This window comes from Choloepus didactylus, chromosome Y (assembly GCF_015220235.1).
Source record: "Choloepus didactylus isolate mChoDid1 chromosome Y, mChoDid1.pri, whole genome shotgun sequence".
Taxonomy (NCBI): domain Eukaryota; kingdom Metazoa; phylum Chordata; class Mammalia; order Pilosa; family Megalonychidae; genus Choloepus; species Choloepus didactylus.
The window spans coordinates 53,089,841-53,108,706 of record NC_051335.1 but is presented as its reverse complement, the minus strand read 5'-3'; the positions used below and the strand labels follow the sequence as shown (position 1 = coordinate 53,108,706).

At 37.1% G+C, this 18,866-nt stretch overlaps 1 protein-coding gene and 1 pseudogene across 1 annotated transcript in view; one reads left to right on the top strand and one right to left on the bottom strand.

The window, feature by feature from the left end:
- POF1B (POF1B actin binding protein) overlaps positions 1-18,866 on the top strand; it is a 122,534-nt gene that overhangs the window by 60,546 nt on the left and 43,122 nt on the right. Inside the window, 1 exon segment of the mRNA XM_037822817.1 lies at positions 1,154-1,336. Within this exon segment, the coding sequence (XP_037678745.1) occupies positions 1,154-1,336 (183 nt within the window).
- Positions 12,029-13,087, bottom strand: LOC119524178 (annotated as a pseudogene).

Here is an 18,866-nt window from a genome sequence, read left to right as displayed (position 1 = left end):
AAAAAGAAGGGAAAGTTAAAAAAAAAAAAAAAGAAAAAAGACAAACAAGGAAAAAAAAAAAAAGATGTAGTGCCCCCTTGAGGAGCCTGTGGAGAATGCAGGGGTATTCGCCTACCCCACCTCCATGGTTGCTAACATGACCACAGATATAGGGGACTGGTGGTTTGATGGGTTGAGCCCTCTACCATAAGTTTTACCCTTGGGAAGACGGTTGCTGCAAAGGAGAGGCTAGGCCTCCCTGTATTTGTGCCTAAGAGTCTCCTCCTGAATGCCTCTTTGTTGCTCAGATGTGGCCCTCTCTCTCTGGCTAAGCCAACTTGAAAGGTGAAATCACTGCCCTCCCCCCTACGTGGGATCAGACACCCAGGGAAGTGAATCTCCCTGGCAACGTGGAATATGACTCCCGGGGAGGAATGTAGACCCGGCATCGTGGGATGGAGAACATCTTCTTGACCAAAAGGGGGATGTGAAAGGAAATGAAATAAGCTTCAGTGGCAGAGAGATTCCAAAACGAGCCGAGAGATCACTCTGGTGGGCACTCTTACGCACACTTTAGACAACCTTTTTTAGGTTCTAAAGAATTGGGGTAGCTGGTGGTGGATACCTGAAACTATTAAACTACAACCCAGAACCCATGAATCTCGAAGACAGTTGTATAAAAATGTAGCTTATGAGGGGTGACAGTGGGATTGGGAATGCCATAAGGACCAAACTCCACTTTGTCTAGTTTATGGATGGATGTGTAGAAAAGTAGGGGAAGCAAACAAACAGACAAAGGTACCTAGTGTTCTTTTTTACTTCAATTGCTCTTTTTCACTCTAATTATTATTCTTGTTATTTTTGTGTATGTGCTAATGAAGGTGTCAGGGATTGATTTAGGTGATGAATGTACAACTATGTAATGGTACTGTAAACAATCGAAAGTACAATTTGTTTTGTATGACTGCGTGGTATGTGAATATATCTCAATAAAATGATGATTAAAAAAAAATAATAAAAATAAAAATGAAAAAAAATAAAACTAAAAACCCTAGGGCTTGAATTCTCTTTTGAAATAACATATTACAGTTTTAAAAAACTAGCTTCAGGTTTTTTCTCCTTGATTAGCAATTTTCATTCTCAGTGTTGACTTCTGAATGTGTATATGTTTTAGGAATGCTATCCTCAGGTTCAATGCTATCATCATATTGTCCAACAACCCCAGATCATCCATTCTCCACACTGTCAACAATCCCATTCTACCCAGCAAATCCAAACCATCACAGGAAGTGATTCTTTATCTACAAACACTGTACATGAACTGTGCCATGGTGGATCAAGTCAGATACATCAGTAGGTAAGATCAGCTAATTTCTTATCAAACTGAAATAACACTCTCAAAGTTTTCCCACACCACTGTACAAGTACCCACATTAAATTTTCATCAAAATATTGAACAGTTATACCACTGGTATTTGTGTTTTTTATAGCATTTTTAAACAAATGTTTCCATCTCCAATCAGAAAACAAAACAACACAGGCCCATTGATAAATTATATCTATAAGGGGAATTATGAACTGACTAATGAATACCTAAAGTCTAGCTGAATCTTGGGGCTAAAAAGGGCCAAATACCTGTACAGCATTAAATATTTTCATGAGGTATGGTATTTAAATGAACAATGACTAGAATTTGTATTATCTAAGATGATTGTAATGGTCACAGTTTACAAGCTGGTAATTACTTCCTATATTTCTTCTTTGAAAATATAAACTAAATTAAACTCATCAGAATATACATACATTTTATTGTACATTACATTGGTAAAACATAAACTAAAACTCAGTAGCTAAGGAAAAGTCCCCTGGGATACAATCCTCAGTGACTAATTTATGTTTTAAAGACTTTGGAATCTTATAAACACCTACTGTAAGTGTTAAAGAAAAAAAAAATTTTCTTGTATCTTGGTAAAAATAACAATGATAACTGAAATAATAGGGAATCAGCCATCATTTACATTTTTTCAGGTTTTTTCCCATCAAGCAATAATTTGCTTAAATTGACCTCTCTTGTAAGGCAATTCTTTCTAAAAGACAAAAGGAAAAAATAAGAATAAAGGAGGAGCCTGTAACCATAAGACCTTGATTGTTTTATACTAAATAGCCATGATATTATTTCTAAGGACTGAAATTTTGAAATATGCAATTTGACCATATTGACCAAAAAAGAACCATAAAAGATTTAAAATCCATGTTTTTCCATTCTGAAGAAACTAAAATTGTCTTTCCTCTGAATATCTGCATGGAAATGTTGACCTGCAGAATTACGGTAAAGCACAGGCCAGAAAGGCTTGAATTTCTCTCATTGAATGTATTTAGTAATTATCATAAAAAGACATTTTATTAGATTATACCATTTAAAATTGTTGTTTTTATAGGTCAAAATTGGTTGACTAGCAACAATTTCATATGGTTCAATCTGATACTTATCTTTGCTTTGTTTCAGTTTCTTCATATGTAAAATAGATTATCATTTCTCATGGGGTTATTGTAAGAATAAATTATGACTCATATGTTTAGCACATAGTACAATTGGGTGTACGTGGTAAGTACTTAACAAATGGTAATTATTAGTTTGTAGTAGTAATTATTATTCATAAACATGTATTAAAGCTTTGTGCTAGGTACTGTGACAGATTCAAAAGTGGGTAAGAAATTGTTACATTTCTTATGAGTGCTTACTGTTTAATTGGAGAGAATTGACAAGCACATAAAACATAATACAAAGAAAAGTGTTGCCTGTCATAAAAGAGGAACAGAAGAGGGCAGAAGAGAGAAAAAATTAATTTCAGCCAGGAGATAAAGGAAGGCTTTATTGGGGAGGTGGAAATTGTCTTGGGCTTTGAATACTGGGCAGAAATCTCCATACTGGTGTTCTGGAACTTTTCAGAAATAACATCCTGGGAAGAGGGAATAACATGAAAAAAAGTTACAGATATTAGAAAATAGACAGGATTTTAGGAATAGTTAATGGTTTTGTTTGAATGGCATGGAAGACGTGATAGGGAGTATTAGGGTGTAGGACTAACATGATACATTAGGGCCAGATCATGAGGTCCTTAAATGTTAAGTTTAAAAGATTGGGCTCTATTTGGTAGGCAATGGAAAGTGAGTGAAGGTTTTTTGAGTAGGGAAAAAAACTACAATAGGCATGATTTAGGAAGTTACCCTAGCAGCTTTGTGTAAGATAGATTGGCATTTTGATTCATTTTTTTTTTTCTCAAAATGACCATATAATGAAGGTTCTGTATTTGTCCTTATTGTTTAGATAAGGAAACTGAGGTTCAGAGAATTTAAGCTACTTGTGAAAGCTTGCACAGCTAGCATGTGGTAGAGGCCAGATTCAAACACAAGTAGTCTGACTCCAGAACCCATTAAGTGTTCCCCCTTGAATTTGGATCAGTTATGTGAAGAGTCTGGGATCAATGCTGTAGACATGAATAGAGCAATACCTCCACAGGGAAGGTACTGGTGATAAAACAAAAGTTGAGCTAGCTCAGAGCAGGAAGACCTGGGTAATTTGATTGTGTGTCTCTCACAGATAAAGCAGGGCAGAGAGAGTTCTATCACCTAGGCTCCTTGGCATTTACATATTGCCTGAGACACATGGATTGCAGTCCCTTTAAAAGGTAATGGAGCAGATATAAGTTAGGCTTTTTTAAAACTACAACTTGGTCCATTTTTATAGTTTGTATTTACAGTTGAATTGTAATTTGTAAGTAGAATGGTAAAGTGGAAAAGACAGTCTTTTCATTTCAGACATCTAGATTTATAAAATCTGATTCAGCTCAGCTGCTTAGCTGCTTAATCTTAGGCAATTGATTTGACTGAACCTCAGTTTACTCATCTATAAAAGAAGAAGAATCATATTTAATGTGTATTGTATCTTATAATAGGACTGAATGAGATAAAATATATAAAGTACCAAGCATAGTTCCAGGTACATAGTATATGATCAAATAAATATTCATTTCTTGATCATCTTCCGCCACCATCCAAAATTCCCAGATGTTTCAAAGCACCAATGTAAGAAATTGGTTCATATTGCTATGCTTGTTTTAGATGAAACAAAATCCCCTTTTAAGTTCTTTCCCTGAAGCAAAAGGCAATCAAATATTTTCAAACTCTGGTGTCCAAAAACCTGGCTTGAAAGTATTTTTTATAAAACGAATGCATGTGTGTTCCATGGTCCACCCTAGCAAAATCATCATTTTGATTCAAATACAAAATATTACCAGTAACATTTCATCCCTGGGGAAATTAAGAATAACATGGTGTGATCATTTTCCTGCCATTATAACAGAAAAGATAATTTCACACTCATTAGTGCCAGAGAAAAGCTCATCTGAATTCATTTTATTTTACAAGTAGTCACACAAGTAGTGTATGGCTTACAAGACATAAGAAAGTGGTGATACATCTTGCCTACTTGGTTTTGCCAATGGAAAATACACCAACTTGTAATGTGATGCTTTTCTTCCATGATTTGAAAATTAAGTTTCTGTCAACATCAAGACAGCACAGATTTTAGTGTCGGGTGCTTTTTACTGGTAGTTCTCCAGGAATCTTGCTGTAATGTTTATTTAGCATAATTCACCAATGATGGAATTTGGGGGCTGGTTAGTTTAACAACTCAACAGTTATGTCTCTCCCTCACTCATTAACATGTGGCCCAAGTCTCTCTCCATATTTATTGGCTTCTTCATCTCCACTATTGAAAACTGTCTTTTATGCAAACATCTATCCCTTCCAAAAAGTTAATTCTTGTTTGCTTGGAGCCTATCCTTTCCCAACTCTTATCTGTCTCCTGCTATCTCCTGCAACCTCCTGTCATGGTGCCCTTTTGAACTCTTGTTCCGTAACAAACTCACCTCTATTCTTTTAATTATTTAAATGCATTTTTTAAATTGTTTTTTTTTATCAAAGTAATGCATGTACATCACTTAAAGGGTCACATAATACTAAAAGGCATATTACAAATCACAATTCCCTGTCCAAACCTTCTTCACCATCCAGAATTGATCATCAGAAGCAACCGTTTTCAACTCTTAGCCTTTTCTTCTAGTATTTACCTCCATACAGCTAATAGTATTCATGTACTTGTGCTGCAATTTTTTGGCTTATTAATTTTCTATATTATCTACTAGTAATTCTGATATGTAAGGATTTAGTTCTATTAATTCCCTATCCACCTGCTTCCATTCCTTCCCTCTTCTCAATATAGTTAAATCCCAACATTTTTGTTATATCAGTATTCAGTGTTTATGTTATCATTGCTTTGAAGATACTGTTTACTGCTGAACCAATTAGTGTGTCATTTTGATTCTTTTATCGGTTTAACTGTTTTTGCTGGTGTTAATAATTCCCTTATTTTCCTTTGCTTGGTTTTCTATACATCTATTGCTAATTCTTTTCTCAATACTATTGTATACACAGTCAAATGCTCTGTTTTTTTTGTGTGTGTTTGTTTATCAATGATCTCTCATTAATTTTCTGCTCTCTTGAAAGTCATGCAAACCATATACACCATCCTTCTTGGCTCTAATTATTACTATCTATTGACCTTCTGGGCACTTTCCCCATCCTTCAACAGTTTCATCAACTGGCTTACATTCTTTTTATCTCCTCTTCCTCTACCCTTACCCTGGAATCATCTATGAGAATTTCACCTCCCATATTAGTGATCCTTCCCTTACTCTGGCCTCATGATTCTTCACCATCAATTTCTTCATTTTTATTATCTCTTCAGCCCACATAGATTTTTGCCAAGCATTGAGCTCGTCACTTGAAATTAATCTCAAATTCTGAATGTCTCCTTTGATAATTTCTTTCTATTTAATATCCTGCTCCCTCATTCCAACTGAACTTCACCCTCATCAAGCTCTCCAGCCGTAAGTTCTAAGCCAGGCTAGTCTCTATTGTCAGTCATTTCTACAATGCTCATGATAGAAACCCTTAATTTTTTGTTGCTGTTTCGGTTAGGTTTGTTAAATATGCTGGAATGCAATATACCAGAAATGCATTGATTTTTTCAGTGGGGATTGATTAGTTACAAATTTATAGTTCTACAGCCATGAAAATGTACAAATTAAGATATCAAGAGGTAGATACCTTCTCTGAGGAAAGGCTGATGGTATCAGGGTTTCCTCTGTCATGTGGGAAGGCACATGACAATGTCTGCTGGCCATTCTTCTCCTTGGTTCTGGTCTATAAATGGCTGTCTCAGTTTCTGTGGGTCCTTCTTGCTTTTCCCAGGGTGTTTTCTTTCTTAGCTTCTCTCTACTCTCTCCAAGCTATCTCTGCCTTTTATCCTAAGACCCACCTTGAATTGGGTGGGTCACATCTCCATGGAAACAACCTAATCAAAATGTCCCACCCACAATAGGTCTGCCCCCACAAGATTGGATTAAAAGAACATGGGCTTTTCTGGGGTACATAACAGATCCAAACCTGCACAGCTGTCTTCTCCAATTACTGTCCTCACTTCACTTATCCTTTACCTTGGATAGACTATACCATCCACTTTCTCTGTACCTAGATTTTACTTGTTTGTCTTCCAGAAAACATCCCCAAACTAGTACAGTTTACTTTGATACTGACTGTCTCTATTTAGCTGGACAGTCTATTGCTAGACATTCCTTTCTATGAATTCTACTTGACTTGCTATCACAGTCTCCAATATCTTATCTTTACCTTTTCCACCCTCTTCATACCCTGACTCTCACTGCTGCTCCCTCCCTCCCTACAGGAAGCCTTACCTTCTACGGAGCAAGGGCAGTGGATTTCAAACATTAGTGCACACCAGAATCAGCTGAAGGGCCTGTTTAAATAGAGATTCTGGGGCCTGAAATTTGTATTTCTAAGTTGCTTGATGATCCTAATGCTATTGTCCAGATACCACACTTTGAGAACTACTATGTGAACTCTTTCAATGCCCTACTTCACTGAAAATGTTCCTTATACCTTCAGCAAACCTCTGATTCTTTTGATCTTCAGGAATTAAGAACCTAACCTTGTCTTCAAGATGACTTCCTTCATCTTCATCTGTGCTTTCGAAACCATCTCCTCCATTACTTTGTTCCTACGTCTTTCATCTCTCTCTACTGTACCTTCCATCTTTTCCTCTCCAGAGAACACCCTGCCTATAACAGCCTATAACATACTCAAGTTTCCTAATCTTTAAAAACCATTTCTCATCCCTACCGTTCCCACTGACTTATGATCTCATCTTATTCTTTTCCTTCGCCTGCAAAATTCCCAAAAGAAGCCATGCTCCCTGCTGTCATTTCCTCACTACACACGTATGTCTTAACACTTTTGAAACTAGAGTCTAGCTTCACAATGTTCCCAAAACTGATTTTATTGACCTCTGAGTTACCAAATTCCAGTTCCTTTTTTAGTCCTTCTCTTTCTCCAGTTCTATTCTTGGTATATTATTTTGTTTCATTATACTATGGAACTTAGAACTGATGTTCTATTCTTGGTATATTATTTTGTTTCATTATACTATGGAACTTAGAACTGATGTTTCTAAGTCTTCTTATCACATTCTTCCTTTCTTCACCAAGAACCCATCTTTATCCCCCTTCTCCTCTCTCTACCCTCTCTCCCTTGGTAATATCATATAAAATCATGGTTTCTGCTACTAACCCTACATGGAAAACTCCAAAAACCTTCCTTCTTAGCTCCAATCCATCTTTTTAAATTGCCTGCTTGACATTTCTACTTGGCTGCCCAACAATTACTTCCAACTGACCATACCAACTTCTCATTCTATGCCCCCTATTTCTATTAATGATATCTCCAGTGCCCTAATCACCAGGCTTGAAATTTAGCATAATTTTTTGCTTTTACCTGTCATTTTCTATCTCACACCTAATCAGTTGCCATAGTCTGATTGATTAATCCTACATTCAACTTCTCATAGTTGAAAGTCCTTTATGGAGGTAACAGTAACTGAGGTATCTTTTTTCCAGTAGTGCTTAGGACAGTACCCTAAGAAAATGGTTAGGATATGGTAAGTTCTCAATAAATGTGTGTGGAATAAATGAAAGGATCATGCCATTGAGACCTTGTAAATCCTGCATTTGGCTTGCGAGTATAGAGTTTAGCCTTAGGTTTAAGAAAAATATTAGAATATAAGATAAATTGCACTAAAAGAGCTGGTGCAGTATGTTCCTCCACTGGTCTGGGTAACATAAAAGAGGGTCCATCTCTTGAGTAAATTATATGCTAAAGAACAGCAGAATAGAAAAATCACAGAGTGGTGGAGAGGAAAAGAGGTAGTAACAAAGGGGCTACCAAGAATTACATATTATTTTAAAAATAAAAATTAGTTATAATTCATTTCTTCATCATATATACCTGTATGTACATATTTATGTATTTGTAACTCCTAATTCATGGAAAAATGGTTTGGGATTAGCTAATGAGAACAAATAAAACACAATAGAGTATGAAAAGAAATAAACGTCAGGGACAGTGTAAATATAATGGAGTGAAAACAACAGGAGGAAAAGAGAGTATACAGAAATGCAGGCCACAGGGTTCTATGTCCTTAGGAAAATTGAGTCATACTCTTGGCTCTAAGCTTCCTGGAAGCCATATGAACAAAAGGAAAACTTAGTAACAAAATTCCCATTGTCCATGAGAAAAGCTTTGTAAATTCTTGATACTCACATGGTACTATAGAAAAATATCATACATTTTATTTTCTTGCCAGGAAGAATAATTTAAGCTGTTACAAATGTTATTATTAAATCACCTGTATACATTATAAAATGACAATCCAAACAACCTACCTGGTTTTAAATTGGGTGGGCACATACACACACACACACACACACACACACACACACACACACACACACACAGAAAGAGAGTAAGGACTGCCTTATTAGGTTTCACTAAGGTCCATTTCTATATTCTTTGTCAAAGCACTTCTTCCAACCAGTGCTTTTCCATCTATTCTGCTTAATACAGCCCCTAGCTCATTGTTTATTATAAACAACTTCCTCAGTGTCTACCTTTTAAGATTAGGCTGTTAGAAGATGTCCCTAACGTATGTTTTCATATACAAGATGAGTTCTGTGCAGATTCAGCATGAGTACTGTATTTATGATGATGAAAATATTTAATCTGTTATTTATTTATCCAACAAATACTTATTGAGTGTATAGTTTATTCAGGCACTATACTAGGTGCTGTAAATAAAAAGATATAAAGACAGCGTCTCTACACTCAGGCAGTTGGGAGTCTTGTAGAAAACCTACAATTTTCTTCCCCTCCTTCTACCATTATTCTAATAGTCAATTGTCTATATGCTTCAAATTAATTGAAATCATGATTTGCATAATGGTATGATAATTTGAAAATCACTTCACACCCTAATTGATTTTATTTGATACCTCCAGCAACTTTATAAAATAGGTAGTAAATTATTCCATTTTATAGAAAAGGAAACTGAGATTCAGAGAGGTTAAGCTATTTACTTAACCTATAACTAGGAAGTGGGAGCAAAGGCATGTGCTATAGTCTTTTGGCTCTAGATTTCACTCTTTCTTCATTGAAACATGTTGTTGTCTAAGTTTCTTCACTTAGAAAATTAAATTAGGCCTTTACTTCAAGTAGTCTTCATTTTAGAACTGTGACTGTTATAGAGTATATTCAATTTAATGGCATTTATTGAAAATCTACAATAATGTACTAGATTCAGTAAAATGCATCAATCTATTACTAAAATATCTACAGAGATGAAAATAGCAGTGGGGATCTTAAGAACCTAAAATTTGTCACTTTTCCCCCAGCAATGATTGCAACTACTGGCACAAACTAGGAAGAGAGACCAATTACGTTTTTTTTTTTTTTGTTTTACCTTATTAGGCAAATGATATTGCAGCCAAAATACATTTAATTTCATTAGGATTAATGCCCCTTGCATTAACTATGGTTTGAATCAGTCTGAGAGCAATTAAATGTCCCAAATCAAAGCAAAATTAATCAAATACTAACCTTATTTATCTACAAATATCATCGTATCTTTATGAACCTTGCTGGACATATAGGCTTAATCTACACATTGTAATCTTTTATTAACAGTGAGACTTTCCATTGTCATATAACAATCCACAAGTTACTACCTAGTTGGGTCTCAGCACAACAGACCTTGTTTCTTAACAGGTTCATGACCTTTCAGAGGGCTAAGCATTTATGTATAATCACTGTAATATAACATGGCATTTTAAGTACATTACAGTATCTAAGAAAACTCTTCTAAGTAGGTGAAACATGCACACACTTAAACCACTTACCCAGTGGGAGTAAATTTAATTAAACTAAGGTCCTGTACTAATGGATTTTTTTCCCCATTCCCCTTTTTATTGCTTGTTTTGCTTAGTTCTTCTTAAAGGAAGAGGAATCTTTGAATGTAATGTTCAACTGCCTAAGAGAAAAACAGCAGGGCACTTACTTAGGGCTCAAATCAAATTATACGCACTAGCTGGTGCAAAGCAGTAGACATTGGTTTTCATATATATAATTTTTGCTATCTAAATGTCTTCTCAACCAGGGTCTTGCAAACAAATTGCTAATCCATAGCAACATGATTTAGGTTGAAACATACACATGGAATAATAGTGTGTTCTTTGGGAAGTAAAGTGAGAGTAAGAATTCAGACTGCCCAAAATTCAATTCAGACCTTTGGGCATTGAGAAGCTTATCTAAGCAACTGTGCTGCATTTCTGCTGTGTTAAGTTATTTTGGATGATTATACCTAGACTATCCTTGGTTTTGTCTGATAAAATGCACAGGGTGCCAACAGGAAAGCATGCCAGCCAGGTAAGAGTTCAAAAGTGCATGATTTTTATTCTCTTGCTCTAAGAGCTTGTGTCAATTAAAAAAAATATTAATCCAAGGAAAATAACTGAAGATTTATGGGTCTCTTGTGCTTTAGAAAGGAAAACAAAAGTAGCCACTAATTTGCTTGAATACAGCAGGCTTAGTGGTCCTGTATTTTGACAAGTTTTTAAGAATGATTTTTAAAGTAGTAGGAAAGGATAAAAACCCACTACTCCATTTTAGAATTTAAGCAGAGGGCAGTAGGCCTTCTATACATTCAAATAATATGGCAGCAGTTCAAGTGTGACCAAGGTAAATGGAGAAAGGAGATTTTCTAAATACAACTAGGACTTTTAGCAAAGTTAACATGCTAAAATGATTATTACATTTTTTAAAGAAAACGCACAAAAAACAAATAGGAATTTTGATATTTTTCATTGGAAGGTAAATCTTAATGCTACTAGATTCACAAATATGCTAATTTAAATGCCCAATTCTAGTTGTTATCTAAAACACACATTCCAAACTTACAAGTATCTATTGTCTCCACATGTCAGTGCCCATTCATATCATAGTTTGCAAATGGGGAGAACAGATTCCTCTTAAACTGCAAGTCAGCAGGTGGTTCTTTACAGTTAATTTAGCAAAAGTCATACAAAATAGTAATTAACAATGATCTTCTTTACTTAATTCACAAAGAAACAACTTCAAAACTGCATTTTGTTAACTTTCTGTACTAAAATGTAGAAAAACTGAACTACACAAATACTGAAAAGTTAAAAAGTCCTTAATTTTTTATTCCTAGTACCACTACCACAATTTGCAGGGCAATATACCTGATGTAATGAAAAGAAAAGGAAAAGGAAAAGCTACGACAGAGAAAAGACCTCAGGAATGTACATATACTTGACATTACACTGCATTAATCAATAGCTGTACTTTTTGCAAACTGGCGATGACAATCCTGAACAAGACGGGTTTCCTGTTTAAGCTGCAGTAACTTTTCTGACTATGGATCGTCTTTGCTTCTGTGGCATATTTTTACAGTTCCACTAATGCATTTGGGACGACTGTCTCAAAGTAACCTACAGCTTTCCTGACAACTACTTGCTCTCTCTCCTGCCAAGAACTGTAGCCATTTTCTGTTAAGTTTTTAGAAACTTCTGCTATAATATCCATCACTTCCACCACCAGATCCATAACCAACACCACAGGGACTGGCCAAGCTTCTTCCATCAAAACTGCCCCCTTTCATGAGTCCTTAATTTGATTGCTGTTGTCCAGTATAATTTCCAAAATCATTATGGTTCCCACCACCACCATAAACTACCTCCAAAATTTCCTCCCCCATTGGAACCATCACATCCTCCACCACCACACCACCATAGCCCCCTCTACTACTATAACCAGGTCCACTGCCGTAGTTGCCACCATCACCTCCAAATCCATTTTATCCACCATCACCTCCTCTATAACTACCTCTGCTGCCACCTGCACCACCATAGCCTCCTCTTCCACCAAAGTTTCCACCATGGCCAAAGATCCTTCCACCACCTCCAAAGTTCCCTCCGTGACCTCTTTGTGATCCAGCAGACTGCATCTCTTGCTTAGAAAGGGCCTTTTCACTTCACAGTCATTCCCATTAATAGTCTGGTATTTCTGAACAACAATTTTATCAACTATATCATGATCATCAAAAGTTACAAAAGCAGATCCTTTTTTCTTTCACTCTGCCTGCCTTCCCTAACTTCTATGGTTTCAATCTTGCCATAATTTTCAAAGTAGTGCCTCAAATTATATTCTTCTGCATCTTCTTTAATATCACCAACAAAAATTTTCTTCACTGTTAGACGGGCACCAGGCTTTACAGAATCCTCTCTAGAAATAGCTTTCTTTGGTTCCACTACATGCCCATCAACCTTGTGTGGTCCAGCACACATTGCTGCATCCACCGCTTCAACACAAGAGTAAGTCAGAAAACTAAAATCTCTGAAACATTTTGTTTGGTGGTCTCTCATCACCACACAATCTGTGAGTGTGCTCCATTTCTCAAATTGTTCCCTTAAAATATCGTCCATACTTTCAAAGCTCAAACCACCAATAAACACTTTTCTCAATTGCTCTGGTTCCTGTGGATCAGGGCCCTCCTACCCCCGTGGCAGCGGCAATGGCCGGAGTTGGGCTGAGGACTACCAGATGGTGGTACCTCCATTTTGAGACCTGACTTGCCTCCTCCAACTCTGTTTCAATATCAGATTTTGATTTGTTCATTAACCACAAACTACCAACACTTAGCCCTGAGCAGCATTCTCACAAATGTGTGTCATTAGGCATGAGAGGAACCAGGCAAGAAAATAGAGACAGCTCAGCTCAAATTAGCAACTAGTGTGTGTCTACTATGTGGAAGGCATTTCTTCCACTGCACTTTGTAAAGGTGGTTCACAAAAGCATTAACTTTGAATATGAAAGCTTAGGTAATGTAGATGCTTACAAGAAAAGACCACATACTACTCCTAGAATCTCATAGATAACACATATGAAACAAAACCCCCAGATGGAACCATAGCAAGAACTTCCAAGGTCCATGATCCCCTTACTTCCTTTCCACAGATTTTCTGAAAAATGACCGCTAATTTGCCTCTGCACACTGAAACACTTGCCTTGCTTTGGGTTTGCTGAAACAAATTTCATCAAGGGATTCTGTTTGCAATCAAAGACAAGGAGTTGGACTGCTTGGCCATATTTGTAGCCATTTTCATAGTCAAATAGTGATCTGATTAAAGCTACTTGATTGAAGCATGCTAAAGATTCCTTAATAATTTCTGTAGTCCTTTTGGAAAAATAGCACATTTTGTATACTTGGAAACAACTATTCTTCAGCAAGTCTGTATTCCTGGCCTGTTTATATGTGAAAAGCTAAAACTAGTATCCAAGAATGACATTTGAGATAACTCTCATTCATCAGGAAGATAAGCATATATGGAGAACAGCTATATCTAAAGTCTCCTATCAACTCAATATTGTCACAGAGAGAAAACAGTCATTCATTAGAGCTACCATTATTCTGGCCCAAAGTGTTCATGTTTCCTTGAGAGGTTCCTTATCTTGGTTTGTGTAAGGCAACAAGAGCATGGTTTGGGGCCAACTCTAAAAAAAATAACAAAACACACCAACAAACCAGTTCCAATAAAACTAAAAAGCTCTAAGGACTTGTAATGTAGTAATGGAAAATATTGGTAACCTGAATGTCACTGCTTATCGCTGGGAAATTTCACCTTATTCTGGAGCACTAGTCTTGTCAAAGATAACACTAGATGAGAATCTGGCTTCTGAGGTACTCTCCCCTCCAACTTTTTGAATCCAACTCTGTTTTGGGTTTTTGTTTTTGTTTTTGTTTTACAGTCATTTTTTAAAATTCAATTTTACTGACATATATTCACATACCATACAATCATCCAAAGTGTACAATCAATTGTTTACAGTACCATCATATACTTATACATTCATCACTCCAATCTATTTTTTGAAGTTTCCTTGTACCAGAAAAAGTGAAAATAAGAATAAAAAATAAAAATAAAAAAGAACACCCAAGTCACCCTACCACCCTATATTTCATTTAGATTTTATCCCCATTTTTCTACTCATCCATCCATACACTGGATAAAGGGAGTGTGATCCACAAGGTTTTCACAATCACACTGTCACCCCTTGTAAGCTGCATTGCTATGCGATCATCTTCAAGAGTCAAGGCTACTGGGTTGGAGTTTGATAGTTTTAGGTATTTATTTCTAGCTATTCCAATGCATTAAAACCTAAAAAGGGTTATTTATATTGTGCATAAGAATGCCCACCAGAGTGACCTCTTGATCCATTTGGAAACTCTCAGCCACTGAAACTTTATTTTGTTTCATTTCTCATCCCCCTTTTGGTCGAGAAGATGTTCTCAGTCCCATGATGTCATGTCCAGATTCATCCCCGGGAGTCATAACCCAAGTTGCCAGGGAGCTTTACACCCCTGGGAGTCAGATTCCACATATGGGGGAGGGCAGTGAGTTCACCTACCGAGTTGGCTTAGTTAGAGAGAGAGGGCCACATCTGAGCAACAAAGAGGCACTCAGGGGGAGACTCTTATGCACCATTACATACAAGTGTAGAATCTCCTTTGTGATAAGGAGCTTCATAAGGGCAAGTCCCATGCTCGAGGGCTCAGCACATCAAACCGCCAGTCCCAATGTTTGTGAGAACATCAGCAACAATCTAGGAGAGGAAGCCCAACACCTCTGCATTTTCCCCCAGTTCCTCAGGGAGACCCTGCATATTTATTTTTATTCTCTGTCCACGTCGCTTTGGGATGTGTCACTATTTCACACTAACCTATGTAAACCCACCAGGTCTCACTTCTTATTAAAAGTTCCATGTAATTATGATATTTGAACAAACTGAATGAGTAAAATTGTTTAGGAAATGTAGATCCTGCACCAACTAAACCTCTCTTCCCTTGGTCTCACATAGAATTTGAAGTTTTAAAACACAGTCAGTATCATCATTTACCCTTTGGCTCAATTTGCCACAGTCCTAACATCTGCTTCTTTCATATCTCTAATTGAAGTCTGGACCCTTTTTCAGCTTTTTCAATACTTGCTATATGTGCTAATACTGACATTCATACTTGCCAATTTCTAGCTCTGAGTTCAGGTGTCACACAGATCCTCAAAGTTCCAGGGATCAATCAGGTTAAACACAAGGGGATCAGCACCTCAGAATCTGGAGATAGCCATTACAATGCAGGAATAGATGTGATTGCTGTAAGAGCTTACTATCTAGGGACCTGATAAGCTGTGCTCCAAGATTCAATTCTGAGTTTAAACATTGTAGTTAGTCCATATTGGTGAGACATTATACTGTTTGCCTTTGTTTCTGGCATCCTTCACTCAAAATGCTGTCTACAGAATCCATTCACCTCATTGCCTGTCTCACAGGTTCACTCCTTCTCGCACTTGCTCAATGTTCTATTGTATGCACACATAACAGTTCACCAATCTGTTCCTCAGTCGATGTACTCTTAGGCCACCTCCACCCATTGCAAATCATGCATAGTCTCTCCATAAACACCAGTGTGCAAATGTCCATTCATGTCCCTGCTCTCAGATCCTCCAAATGTATGCCCTCCAAATGTTTGCCTGCTAATGAGGTTGCAGGATCTTATGGCACCTACATACTTAGCTTCGTGCAGAACCACCCCACTGTCCTCCGGAAAGGCTACACCACTCTGCCTCCTAACCAACGGTAAATATGTACATCCCTCTCTCCATGTTTTCTCCAGGACTTTTATCCCTGTTCATATTTTTCCATACAATTTTATAGAGCTATATTCACATACTATATAACTATCCACAGCGTACAATCAGTTGTTCATGGTATCATCATACAGTTGAGCATTTATCACCACAGTCAGCACTTGAATATATTTGTTACTATGAAAAAAAGTTGTTTTAATGAATAATAAAAAAAAGATAATAAAAAGAAAAATAAAATATCATACAATACAATAGTAGGGTCAGACAACAACAACACTACCAAGAATCCCATATCCGTCCCTTATATCCCCTTCTCATACACATTTAGCTTTGGTATATTACCTTTGTTACATTTAGTGGAAGCATATTACAGTGTTAATGTTGACCATAGACTCCAATTTGCTTTGATTATATTTTTTCCCCAGTACCATCCCCTTTCCAACACCCTGCATGGTTGACTTTCATTTGTTCTCCCACAGGCAAGAACATTTTTATATTTGTACATTTAGTCACAATCATTGACCACTCCAGTTTTTGCCAAGTTAAACAGTCCCAGTCTTTATATTCTATTTTTACCTCAGGTGTCATTCATGCACCTCGCCCAACTTTTTCAGCTTTAACTCATGGACATCTTTTTCAGTGTACATACAATATTGTGTTAACAGTACACAGTATTATGCTATCTATTTCTGGATCTATACAGTCAATCCTGCTGAACATTCTGTAGTCCTTCAGTATGAAATGCCAGATCTCTATCCTCTTTCTATCTCCTGGTAGCCTGTGTTATCAGCTTTTAACTCTCACAGTATGCCCATTATTGTTAGTTCATATTACTGAGGCCATACATATTTGTCCTTTTGTTTCTGGCTAACTTCACTCAACATAATGTCCTCAAGGTTCATCCACATTATTATATGTTTCATGTCTTTGTTCTGTCTTACAGCTGCATAATATTCCATCGTGTAAATGTACCACAGTTTGTTTATCCGCTCATCCACTGATGGACATTTGGGCTGTTTCCATCTCTTGGCTATTGTGAATAATGCTGCCATCAACATCGGTTTACAAATGTCCATTCATGTCTTAACTTTCAGTTCCTTTGAGTATATACCTAGTAATGGAATAGCTGGGTCATATGGCAAATCTATACATAGCTTCCTGAGGAACCACCACACTCTTCCAGAGTGGTTGACCATTCTACATTCCCACCAACAGTGAATAAATGTGCCTCTTTCTCCCCATCCTCTCCAACACTTGTAATTATCTGTTTTTTTGGATAATGGCCCTTCTGGTAGGTGTGAGATGATATCTCATTGTGGTTTTGATTTGCATTTCCCTAATAGCCAGTGAAGTTGAGCATTTTTTCAAATGTTTTTGAGCCATTTGTATTTCCTCTTCAGAGAAGTGTCCATCCACGTCTTTTGCCCATTTTTTAACTGGGTTGTTTGTCATTCTGTTGTTGAGTTGTATGATTGCTTGATATATTCAGGATATTAAACCCTTATCTGATAAGTGGTTTCCAAATATTGTCTCCCATTGTGTAGGCTGCCTTTTAACCTTTATGACAAAGTCCTCTGATGTACAAAAGTGTTTAATTTTGAGGACATCCCATTTGTCTGTGTGTTCTTTGGTTGTTCACACTTTGGGTGTAAGGTCTAGGAAACCACCGTCTATCACAAGATCCTTAAGATATTGCCCTATATGTTCTTCTAAGAGTCTTGTGGTCTTAGCGCCATATCTTCCCTCAGGTCATTGAGTTGATTTTTGAATTGATTTAGAAGATTTGTTTGAAAATCTTTAATTAGTTCTTCCCTCAGTTCATTGAATTGATTTAGCATTAGTTGCCTCATCTCCTGCATCTCAGTTGAAGTATTAGTTTGTTCCCTTGGCTGGTCCATATTTTCATGTTTCCTAGTATGGCTCATTATCTTGAGCTGTCTAGGCATCTGACTTTCTTGATTAGTTCATTCTGGAGCTCATTTTCACTCTTTTACCTAGGGTTTTCTTGTTGGTTGGCTTTGTTCTCTAACCTTGTGTGTTCAATTCAGCTTATTCTAGACCTCTAACAGGTTTTATTTAGTTGATCAGAGTTTTTCACCTCTTGGTTTTGTGTTTCTTGCCCTGCCTCTATGTAGCTTTTTATGAGAGGGTCTCCTCTGATACTGTCAACCCCACTCAGGTTTTCCCACTCCAGAGAGGTCCAGGTCTCAGGAGGAGGATATGGAGTTTCCCTGAGAATGAGACCCTCTTGTGAAGCCTTTAGATGCTGTGCTTTTCCTATCCTGTCCAGCAGGTGGTGCTTGTCAGCCAGCAGCTCCCACACCATTGTGAGGAGGTGTGGAGCCTTTAGTTCTCCTGATGACTCTGACCCTGTCTGGGGTGTGGTTGACTGAAGTTCCTTTCTGAATTCCAGCCCCCACCCTGGGTCTGAGTTCCCCAAAGAAAGGCTGCCACTTGAGCTGGACCATACCCCGCTTTTCTTGGGTGATGTCATTCCCTTTAGGGAATTGTCTCTACTGGACTTATTGCTTTGTCTCTCAGAGCTATCTTAGCTCTGCTCTTGCCTGGGCCCAAATTACAAATCTTTGAGGCTAAAAGTTAAAAAAAAAAACAAAAGAAAAGAAAAAGAAAGGTCCAGTATGGACTATTTAAGGAAAAGCACTTTAGTCTTATTATGTCTTCCTACTTGATAGT